Source organism: Manacus candei, unplaced genomic scaffold (assembly GCF_025592945.1).
Source record: "Manacus candei isolate 608988 ecotype Guabito, Panama unplaced genomic scaffold, ASM2559294v1 h1tg000014l, whole genome shotgun sequence".
Taxonomy (NCBI): domain Eukaryota; kingdom Metazoa; phylum Chordata; class Aves; order Passeriformes; family Pipridae; genus Manacus; species Manacus candei.
Window position 1 is genome coordinate 33,625,445 of NW_026138062.1, and position 12,373 is coordinate 33,637,817.

General features: G+C 40.6%; 1 protein-coding gene across 2 annotated transcripts in view; it reads left to right on the top strand.

The window, feature by feature from the left end:
* Positions 1-12,373, top strand: part of FLT1 (fms related receptor tyrosine kinase 1) — a 110,961-nt gene that overhangs the window by 21,055 nt on the left and 77,533 nt on the right. For both annotated transcript variants that reach the window (XM_051779012.1, XM_051779013.1), the window contains exons 4-6: positions 3,979-4,103; positions 11,617-11,779; positions 11,865-12,001. In XM_051779012.1, the coding sequence (XP_051634972.1) occupies positions 3,979-4,103; positions 11,617-11,779; positions 11,865-12,001 (425 nt within the window). The remainder of the gene's footprint in view (positions 1-3,978; positions 4,104-11,616; positions 11,780-11,864; positions 12,002-12,373) is intronic.

A 12,373-nucleotide genomic window follows, 5' to 3' on the forward strand; every position in this document is an offset into this window, starting at 1 on the left:
ACATGCTTTGTATTTGAAGAGTATTATTTTACAGGCTAAGAAGAGACGAAAGTGGAACAACCTTTGCTTAGAATAAGGCATACAAAATGGGATTTCTTTTTTTCTTAAGGAACCTAGGCACCTACATGTGAGCAGATTGAATAAGTACCTTTGCTAGGGCATGATTCATCTCATGGTAAAGCAGATGTCCAAAATGGATCAGATGAGTCCCATTGCAAAATTCCTCCATTCTGCCCAGGGACAACAGTAACAGTTTGGCTCCTACCTCAGTGATAAATGTCTGCATTTTAGATGTGTAAGTGAGGCTTGAACCACTCTTAGCATGCAAGGTTCTTCTGGAATTCATTCTGAAAAGCCCCAATAAGTTATCTGGGATAAAAGGAGTAAATTAGGATGAATCTCTACAATGGAAAGGGAATTTGGCAATTGGCCCATTAACTTCAATGAAGTCTACATATCTATTCTTTACTAAAGACTTTGGTCCTTTTCACATGCGTGAGGGAAAAGGGTTTTATGTGAATATGATAAAAATATTTTACCTCTCTTAGCCTGAAAAGAATTTTAACGATGAGGCAAGTGTAAGTAGGCATTTTGGAAGAACTTCATAGGACAAGCTTTCAGAAATTTCAAGGAGCTTAGATTTTCCTGCAGAGACTTTTTTCCTTGCAAATGTATGTGTAAGTCCTCTGAATTACATAGCTCAGATTATTCAAAACAAAACAAACCCAAGAACAGTAGCCAAAGCTTTTGGAAATAATGAACCTCTCCACTTTCTGAATTTGGCATTTCATTGTTGGCTAATTTAGTTGTTCGTGCAAACCCCATAAATAGCTTAGACAGGTTACCGATACCAGACATAATATTGCTTGTGTTAAGTCTCTTATCAAGTTTTTATCTGGCTGCCAACCAGCTTAGTAAAAAGCTGCTATTTATGTTCTTTAACAATATAGCAAGTGACCTTCATGAATTTGGTGACTTCATGAATGCTCTTTGTGGTTTCATGTTGATTGAAACTGAGAGATATTGTAAGGACCACAGTCAACCCAGCACAGTCATTTATTCCAGGCACAATTTAAAAATACATTAAGCTGAATTTTAAAGTAACCTTTAACATATGGAAATATTCTGGCTGTCCAGCTTTCATTTTGGTACCCTTGCAGGCAGCTCTGAAGAAAAAAAAGTGAAACCAACAAAAACAATCAATAATTCAAAAATCAAGTTCAACTCTCTTAGATCTTCCATTCCAAATCCCAATGAAGCTGAACATGTAACTTGGATGTGGTCTTCAAGATAGGTCAGTCTGTAATGTTCATTTTATGTTTAGAGCTTTCTGAACATAAAAGTGAGTGGAGCTGGCCCAAAAGACTGCTGGCAGAAGGTTAGGTCATCCCACATGTGCTGCCAGCCAGCTGTTCGAGGAGGGATGCCATTTACCTTCCCTCAGGAAGAAATTGAGAGGAAAGGTAGCGGGAGCTAGTGGCAACAGCTGGGGTTGTAATGGGATGGAGAGAGGAAAAAAGAAGCAAGGAATGCTATTGCCTGGGGGACAGAAGGATTCCATGTTGTTGGCATACTGTGCCAATGTGGCATAATCTTCCTTGGTGCTGCTGTGTGTTCAGCTTTGCCTGTTACAGGCTGGTAGACCCCACACCAGATTCTGATCTTGAGGCATTGAAAGTATCCCCTTATGGCCTCTAAGTTGGAAGGAGAATAAAATCAAGGGGAATCAGGAAAAGCCTCCACGCTCATTATGAAAACAAAACTGTGCTAGGAAACATGATGCGTATTTCTTTTAATCAAAAGCAGGAAGACATTTGGAGCACTTGGGGCCACCAATTGCCCTCCAGCCCATGGCGGAAGTCCCCGGTGATGTCAGTGGGAGCTCTGCACGCGAATAGCTGGGGCACGGAGACGCCTTGGCGTACCTCTGCAGGGAGTGTACCAAGAAAGGCTGTGACCGACCTTCAAAGCCTACCTAGAGCAACCAGGGTGCTCAGCTGACTTTTACAGAGCACTTTGTGGACTTCTCCAGGCACAAACGTGCATTTCCATTGAAGAAGAAGAAGAAAGAAAAGCCAAATGTGTGGTGTTTTATGCTTGTTTCCTGTCCCTGTCTTCAGATGGGCAGGAATCCTGTGAGGTCTGAGCTGCACAACCCCCACTGCCTCGATATTGGCATCAGTCAGTGGTGACACTCTGTCTGCAGACAGCACTTGTAGTCCGCGGAACAGCTCTTCCTCACACTTAAAATGATCTGGAGATTATGATACAGGAAGCTACTTTGCAAAGCTTGCTGGTTTTGAGCAGGAGCTCTTAATTTCGTGACAAAGACAAATGAGACTTTGGGGAGTAGTAAATCGGTTTGTCTGGTGATATTAAGGGGCAGGTGACCTCTTCTGTGGCTGCAGCCCCTGAAACAAAAAAGGTTCTTCTCCCCATGCTACAAACAGGTTCATTCTTGGTCTATCCTTGAATTGCACTGCAGAGGAAATGTCAGCCTAACAAGTCCTTAGGGCATTTTTTATTACATATGCATCCTCTATTACTCATAAGTTCCTTTTGCTGTCTCAGTGGACATTTAATACCTACTATTAAATAATACTTTGTGGATTTCATTTCAGAAAGCTTGTGTAACAGCTTCATTAAACCTCTTTACATTTGAGATACTCTACCTTACAGAGTATAAATTAGAGTAGAATTTGTTTCTCTTCCTGTTTGATGTCTCAAACAAAAGTATTATTGCATATAATAAGAAAAGAGGATTGTAAGGGCAGAACAGCTTGATGACACTGGGAAGTGCATATCATACTTTTGAATGAGATGCAAAACTAATGTATTTGAAGAAGTACTTGAGTGAACACAGGTCAACATGCAGAAGTCTGGGACCAGAACACTTGAATAAGTATTACAATTTGAGGATTTATAAGGGATTGGTTCTTGCTAGCTTTACTGATTTCTTATCCAAGTAAGACTTCCATTGTTATTTGTAAGATTTTTGACTGAGTGAAAATAATGGGATTTGCCTGAAAAAACATCAGAGCTGTAGATAAGCATGGAATTAAGATCTGAATGTTCCACTTTTTTAGGAGTTAAAAACCAAACCTTATGTGAATTTGGAGGTAGTCTAGCTGCGATATGAGTCAAACTGAACCTTCAGATCTGAACACCTGCAAAGAAGATTTGGAGCTAGAGACTGTAGCTTGAACCCCTCTTTGTTAAGTGGTCCAAACAATAGCAGCAGCAATGTTCCTTGTTCCCAGAGCAAGCTATTTATGACAATGCCCTTTGTTAAAGGGATTGTTCAAGGGATGGTAAATTACTCTGCCAAGCTTTAGTTATTGAGTCAAGAGGAATTAATGTTTTCCTGGCATTTTCATTTGCCTTGTCACTTAAAAAAGAGACACATAGCTATTGTGATAATGGGAAGGAGGAGAAGAATTAACTCTTGGTAGTCTGTATTCTCAGACTGGAAAATACGGCTGGATTATCACAGTAGATTTTTACCTGGTGCAGCCAACAGGAATTTTTCCTATAAATTTCCTTGCAGACAGCAGGAATATGTACTTCTTAGCGGTTTCCTGATAAGTGAATTTCAGCTCACTTCTCATATAATTACTTTTCCTGGTGATAATAAATAGAACTGCCATGAATTAGGCCTATAGCAGTAGAGATGTTGCTGTAAAGGGGAAAAATGGACTTCAACTGTCTGGAAATTTAAAGGAGATCTCAAGATATTGATATTGAACGATAAATACTTATTTTTATAAATATTTATAAATATAATATTTTTAAATATTTAATAATAATTTGCTGAACATGTTTAGACAAAAATAAACAGAAGATGGATTTCAGGACTTAGTTTAGCTTTTGTTATGGACAGGGTTAGTCTGTTCTTTCAAGGCTGTGTGCACTGTTACAATTTCCATACACTGTCTTAAAGTTTCAGATATTAACCCATGTTTTTTCCTTCTCCTGCAGATACAAGCAATCCATTTGTAGAGATGCACAGTGATATACCTAAAATAATACACATGACTGTGGGAAGAGAAATGATCATCCCATGCAGAGTCACAGCACCAAACATTGCTGTTACTTTAAAAAAGGTACCTCGATCCAAGCATGCTCTGAAAGTGTAAATATAGATGACGTTTTTTGTTTGCTTGTTTGTTTACAGCTATTGTAAGGTTTTTGAAATATTTTAACAACTTAATGTTTCTTATGCAACATTTCTTGGTGTCAGTGTGTGCAGAAATATTTCAACCCTGGAGGCTTTGTTTTGTATCTCATGGCAGGGCTTCATCAAATCTCCTACACTGAGCGACAATTTTCTGAAGAAACTTTGCATACTACTTTATTAAATCCTCACTGACAAAGGTTTCTTAAGCCCAGAAGGGAATTTCTCGTTAGGAGAAAAGATTTCCTCCCACCTCTTCCTCTGACCTTCCTCCCTTTTCCTCTTCTGTCCTCTGGAACAGCCAGTAAGTGCAGTCCCTGGAGACTTGCTCGGGCTGGACAAGGATCTCTGCAAGCCTTTGCCCTACCTCACTCCCACCAGTGCCTTTGCTGCTTCCTTTTACACATAAAGAGATGGCTTCTCTTTATGGGGAAATTTTGCAGGGAAACAGCAGAGTTCGATGTGGTAGGACTAATTTTAGAAAAAAAATGGACATTTTTGTGTTTTGGGAAAAATATTTATTTCCTAGGTGCCTTGAGGGTTATATGGACAACTAACTGAACTATATGTATGTAGTAAAGTACCTGGTACCAAGACAGAGAATGGGGCATTTTTTAAAGTTCCAGAGTTTTTTGCTTAAAAATTAGGTGGAGGTGCCTGTGATGTTTTGTTTCTAAATAAAAGGAGTTCTGTACATGGTGGCATGAAAGTTGACACTGTTAAAAGGAAGAGAAATTTTTATCTTTATGAAATAATATGCAATTGCCAAACAATACCACCATAAGATGCTTATCTAGTTCAATACAAGTCTTTTGTTTCCTCTTGACTGCAGAGTTTTACACCAGCCATAGATTTGATTCTGTGTTTTGTCTTGACCTGGAAGTTTACCAATTCTACACAGTGCTACTTTGCTAATATAGATACTGATTTTTCTTCTTGGTTTTCACCTGTTAAACCCCATGAAAGAAAGGAAAATGTAAAGAAAAGAAAGTGACCTGACCCAGGATATTACCATATGTGTGTCTATGTATACGCACACACACACACACAGACACACATTTATCCTGCAAGAAGATGCACAAGACTGTGTGGCTATTGAATCAAAAGTAAATGAGGCTTAGCTTTCCATAGAGGAAATGTTGTAAAGTGGGAACTTATTTGGGCACTGTAGTGTTGCATCTGAAGTCTCAGCATATTAAATTTCTAACTAAGAAAATTCCTGTCAGGTTTCTGTCCTATTAAACAATATTAAAAAAAATATTTTTCTTTATTCGGAGAAGATTGAGACATAGCTACTCTTTTTTTAATATCACCTTGCCTTTTGCTTGGCATTGTGGTGTAAGACATACATCTTTACACCATCAAAAACAGATGTAATACTCTCAGAAGGAGAAAGAGAAGGCGGAGCCAAGTCTTGAAAGAAAGGATTAGTTGCTTACATGTTTTGCATTCCAGGAAAAATAAAATGTGTTCCGTAATTAATCCCAGAATTTCCTGAAGCATGTACACTACAGTGCATTACATCATATCTTACTTTATTTATCATCTGTGACACCCTTATATGAAGATTCCAGCAAGGTTGTGCTCCCACAGCAATTAAGAGACGTGTTAAATGTATTTCACAGCTGCAGGCATACTACTCCTAGAGAAATGGCAAGAGCTATTTTATGTTTTCCATCAATAATAAAGGAAGAAGTCGGCGTACCCAGAATCACCAAATCACAGAATATGCTGAGTTGGAAGGCACCCACAAGGATCATCAAGTCCAATCCTTAGCCCTGCACAGGGCCATCCCCAAAAGTGACACCATGTGCCCGAGACTATTGTCCAAATGCTTCTTGAGCTGTCATACTTGGTTCTGTGACCACTTCCCTGTGGAGGCTGTTCCAGTGCCCAACCATCCTCTGTGGCAAGAACCTTTTTCTAATATTCAGCCTAAACCTCCCCTGACACAACTTCAGGCCATTCCCTTGGGTTCTGTCACTGGTCACCACAGAGAAGAGATCAGTGCCTGCCCCTCCTCTTCCCCTCACAAGGAAGTTGCAGACTGCAATAAGGTCTCCCCTCAGTTTCCTTTTCTCCAGGCTGAACAGACCAAGTGACCTCAGCTGCTCCTCATACAGCTTCCCCTCAAGGCACTTCACTATCTTCATTTGGACACTCTCTAGTAGCTTAATATCTTTTCTATATTGTGGCTTCAAAAACTGCACACAATATTCAAGGTGAGGCCGCTCCAGTGCAGAGCAGAGTGGGAAATCCCCTCCCTTGACCAGCTGGTGATGCTTTGTCTGATGCCCCCCAGGACATGGTTGACCCTCCTGGCTGCCAGGGCACTGCTGACTCATATTCAACTTGCCTTCGACCAGGACCCCCAGGTCCCTTTCCAGCGTCTCATTCCCCAGTCTGTATGAGTATCCAGGGTTGCCCCATCCCAGAATCTGGCACTTCCCCTTGTTGAACTTCATACAGATGGTGATTGCCCAGTTTTCTTATTAGCTGAGGTCTCTCTGCAGGGCCTCCCTGCCTTTGAAGGAGTCAACAGCTCCTCCCAGTTTTGTGTCATCCGGAAACTTGCTTAGTATCCCTTCCAGTCCTGCATCCAAGTAATTTATGAAGGTGTTAAAGAGCACAGGACTCAAGATGGACACTAGTGACAGATTGTCAGTCTGATGTTACCCCACCACCCACTATTACCTTGTGCTCGATGTGTAAGCTAATTGTTCACCCATCACATGATGTATTTATGCAGCTGGATTTATGTGTGCTGGATATCTTGTCCAGAAGAATCCTGCGAGAGACCATATCGAAAGCTTTACTGAAATCCAGAAAGATTAAATCAACTGGCTTTCCTTGATCAACTATGAGGGTTACCTTGTCATAGAAGGAAATCGTTTGATAAGCAGGACTTTCTTCTCATGAAGCTGTGCTGGCTGTGACCAATGATGATGATGTCCTTCAGGTGTTTTTCAACACCTCCCAGGATAATCTTCTCCATAACTTTACCAGACACTGAAGTGAGACTGACAGGCCTTTAGTTTCCTTGGTCCTCCTTCTTGCTCTTCTGGAAAGCTGGGACAATGTTTACTAAGTTTCACTCAGCTGGGACCTCTCTGGATTCCCAAGACTACTCAAAAATCACCAAGAGAGGCTTTCCAATGACATCAGCCAGCTGGGATGAGTCCCATCAGGCTGCATAGACTTGTGAGGATCCAGCTGGAGCAGCAGATCCCACACAATTTCAGGGTCATCTGGGAGCTGATCATTCTCACAGTCTTGGTCCTCCAGCTCAGGGCACTGAGATCCCCTTGGTCTGTCATCCATGTTGAAGACAGAGGTAAAGAAAGTGTTGAACACCTCTGCCTTGTCTCTGTCTCTCTGAGATGATAATCCTCATCCTGTAAAGGGCCAATGATCTTTCTAAACTGCCTTTTGCAATTAATATATTTGAAAAAAACTCTTTTTATTGTCCTCCACATTTCTGGCAAGCTTGAACTCCAATTGAGCTTTGACCACACAAATTTTCTTGCTACAGTGGCAAGCAACATCTCTGAATTCTTCCCATGTAATGCAGTCCTCTGGAGCTGGAAAGAAAATTCCACCATTAGAGTCATTAGGTTCTTCATTCTATGTGGTCAGGAAGTAAAAATATGAAGTATTTTTTTTCCAATCTCTCTCTTCTGGAAGGACTCACTACAGGTGTATGAGCACTGCCTCCAGCATTCCTGTGCAGTGCTACTTCTTATTTTTAGTGGACTAATGTGGGAAAGGTTTATTATCCATCTTCAACACTCAAATGATTTTTTTTCCATCTTTACCTTAGTCAACTCTTTTGAGATAATGTGTTGTTCTCACTTCCAGGCTGAACATCTGTAAAAGTTGTATTTTACAGCATGGCAATCACATACGACATAGGAGGAGGATCTTCAAAATTCAAGAAGCTAATAACACAGATTGGGAATTGGGGATGGAGGTTTTAATTCCTATTTCAAATTCAGCCTTCAGATCCTGTTATAACCTTTATCTGCAACAACTACTGTCTGTGTCTCTTCCTCATCATATGAAGACTGTGAAATCAATTGATAGTTTTGATCTAATGCTTAATACCTTGATATCCAGAGCCTCTCAAACCATCATTCCTATCAATACGATTCTGGCTGCCTCATTTAAGATCCCTAAAATAAGATAATCCTTACTGCAAGTAAGGTGTGTACTTCTCTTACCTCTTAATTTGCTTTAATCTTGCTAAATGAAGAAAGCATCAACTTTTGGTACAATGGTTTGATTCCTCTGCTTATTCTTCTTCTGGATTGTCTGTCATAAAGTCAACAATGACATTCATGGGAAGAGAGGTAAATAAGCTTCAGCATAAAGAATAAAAAGAGGAAAAAAACCCAGGGATGTTGCAAGTCATGCAGTCTGAATTGTTAATAATGCCACCTCATGCTTCCCAAATTGACGGGAAGGGAAGCATGAAAGAAAAGATAGGCATTCAAAACTCTAATGTACACTTTTACTAAGCTTTTAGCTAGCTCTTTCCAGTAAAATCTATCTTTGGAAATGTGGGGAACCACACCTTGTCTATGCACTCTTGCCCATATGTATGTACCCAAACCTGTGTGGTAGTTGAGCAAGTTTCGAGCTGGCTTCCCATCAGATCTCCAAAGCTCAGCGAAAGCCTTTTCCTTCCCTCCCCCTTTAGGCAAAGGGGAAAAAAAAACTATAGAAACTGAGAGAAATTGAAATCAACCAAATTATATAAAAAATATATATTTACATATATTTACAATTATATATACAACTTGAATATATTGTACACACGATAGGGAGCTCTTGAGGGGGAAAAAAGGGAAAAGGGAGGGGAAAAAAGGGATTAAAAAAACTAAAAAACCCCCAAATATCCTTCAAATATACCCTGTTAATAGAAAGCTAGCGAATAAATGCAAAAAACCAAATTTAATGCTCCCCTGAACGCGACAGCAGAACTGTGCGAGGTACCAGCCAACTCCCCACGCCTTCCGAAGGGACCAGAGATAACAGCAGGTCCAAGCAGGCAGGCCCTGGCCTATACAAGCAAAGACCATCTGTGGAGAGACCTGTCATCTTCAGCCACAGGAAGAGAGAAGAGAATGAGCTCTCTTATCTATGCCTTATTTATATGTTGTGTTGCATTAAAGGATGATTTGGAATACTTCCTTAGATTTCTGATCCCCGTTGCTAAGGAAGGCCTAAAAAATCCCAAAGCCAACCCACTACAGTAGTACTGTGTTAGTGCTGCTAGGTAGCAAAAAGATTTAGTGGTTGGTGCTGGGCAAAGAAGGAGGCACAGCCTACACCAAAAGAAACTGAAGTTTAGTTTGAAACAAAGAAGGTAAAAGGCCAGGACTGCACTGGCAGCCACAGTGATGTGGTTCATGCAGATAAGTATGTAGACAATAAATTCCATGTTTACTGCAGCTGTCACAACAAACTGGTTCTTTGAATGCCTCTGATTCGCTGCTGGTACCCATCTGTAAGCTATTATTGCAGCTGAATTTATCCTCTGCTGCTTCAGTGGAAACCTCATTGTTCCGACACTTCATAGGTTTTCTACACCTCTTTGTGATGACCAAATGGCCAAGTTTTTGACAAGGCCCTGAACTACATGGGCCCTGCTCTGCACAGGTGCAGGACCAGATGATCTCTAGAGGTCCCTTCCTACCTGAATTATTGTGTGATTCTGGGATCCTCTGTCCTTTATCATCCATGCAGTGATCAGCATGGTGATGATGCCATGTCTCTAGTTGACAGCCTGGAAGCTGGTTTAGGGAAAAGCAAAGCAACTCCCGTTCTCTGAGAGTGGAACACAGGACATCTGAACCAGTAGGGTTGGCAGAGGAGAACTGTGGAGGAGAGCTGGGTAAGAAACTGAAGCAAGTAAGGAGAGAGGGTAGAGCTGTGAAGGGTTCTGAGGGTGAGCACCCAGCCACACCCATGTTCTCATCTGAGAAAAAGTCCTGGTATTCCCATCCTCTGAAAGGGACTTGTCCTAGTATCTTGTTTTATTTTGTTTCATTAAGAACAGGAATGGCAACAGAGCTCTTAAAAGCCAGGATACTGTTGAATGGTAGCTAGCAGTCTGTAATATAATGGGCTTTACTTTGGGGGGGGTTGTGTGTAACACACACTTTCCCCACGATTCACATGCTTATTATAGCACCTTATCAGCTGTTGTAAAGATAAGGAATTCTACCAGAGTATTTTTTGCTCTGTATTTATTGTTTATTTGATTCATCATGCATTTATTTCTTTTGGAAGAAATGGCATGAGATCAGTGAATGTGATCTCAAGGGTAGCTTTCTACATACACTGAGCAGGCAGCATCAAGGATGCCACATTTTGGAGAGAAGCTGTACCACACAGGAAGGAACTGGACAACTGTGCTTCCTCCAGCCTCCAACAGCCACCCATGCTAGCTTTGGCTGGAGGAAGGAGGGGGCTGGCCAACACATAAGTCCTCTGCTCAAATAAAGGGGAAGAAAGAGATGAAGGGTCATCATGTGACTGGTGCACAGTGAGAAGTGATGGGCTGCAAGGTGCTTAGTTGATCCAGGGATCTTTGCTTAGGGCCCCAATTCACTTAAACTCTACTCTGTGCCATCTTTAAAAATATCTTATTTTTACCGTAAAAGCAGGTGTTATCAGAATATAGTCACATCCAGACTTTGTACCCATGGCTGATCTCTGTGTTACCCAAATGGGGGCATTTATTCCATCAATAACATATAACAAAAAAGCATGAGATTTTGTCTGACCTTCAATGCCTATGTCATGCTTTGCCTTTTCAGGGTTTTCTTTATACCTTATTAATATGGGGCTTAAAGCACAAAGGATTTTAATGTAAAATATAACTTGTACTGCTGACAAAGTGAATACTTGATCCCACATGGCAATAATTTATTTTTATTTTTTAAATTGTTTGGACAACATAAATGAGAGATGCATCAAATTGAATCCTGGTAGTAATTTGTTAAAGCCATGAAATGACAGCAAACTAAGTCCATTTGTCACCTCCATTGAAAAATGGGTATTTGTGTCTCTGTGGTGGAACCAGGATACTTAATTGCAAAGACGAGCACTTTAGCTGCCAACCAGGAGCCAACAGACCAGCAGCCCAAGTGCTGAAGTTAATGATAGTGTCAATCTATTGTGTCATAAATTACATCCTGTTATAAATAATGAAATCTTGGAAACAAATGCAACATTCACATTCTTCACCCAGATTTTTCCTTTATTTTGTGATGAAAATGTGACTTGAAAAACCTACATCATTAAATGGCATCCTTTCTTCTTTGATTGGCGTTTTTTAGGGTGTTTTTTTACTCATTCCTTTTTATTAGGATACTTTGATTAGAGAGTAAGCATGAGGAGGAGTTGTTTTTATGATGTGTGTTTGACACTTCCAGATTCCACGAGAAACCCTAATTCCTGATGGCAAGACAATAATCTGGGACAGCATGAAAGGCTTCAGAATACCTAAAGCAACCTACAAATTCATAGGGCTCCTGAGCTGCGAGACAACCATCGGTGGACACACATATAGCACAAAATACCTAACGCATCGAGAAAGTATGTAGCATTCGTCATTCCCTGTCTTTCAGAAAGCACTCTTCCCTGCTGACATTACTAATTTTTCTCTCTTTGTCACATGCAGCCAACACAATTTTCGATGTTCAGTTAAGCACCCCACGTCTTGTCAAGATGCTGAAGGGAGACAGCCTAGCACTTAACTGCACTGTCACTGCAGCCTGGAACACCAGAGTGCAGATGACATGGACTTATCCTGGGGAGGTGAGCACTGTGACTGAAATAAAGAAACCAGAAGTTTCCCACAGATCATGCTGCATCTATCATCCTGGGAGGAATTCTTCTTTGGAATGCTTGCCGTGGTTTGCATTCCATCATTTTGACCCTTGCTGATGTGTCTCTCTTAAGGTTCCTTTTTTTTCTTTCTGGTGCTTAATTGAATAAGTAAACATGTTTACACAATGTACTCTGGTTATATTGCATAATCACAAGCGAACACTAGAATTGTTTCATGTCCAGGAGCTTCTTTTCAACTTGATGAAATAATAAAAATTTATCACCCAGTTCCAGTCAGGGACATACTCTTGTGACATAAAGGTTTTCAGTGAGGCTGGCTTTCTCAACTCATTCATTTCA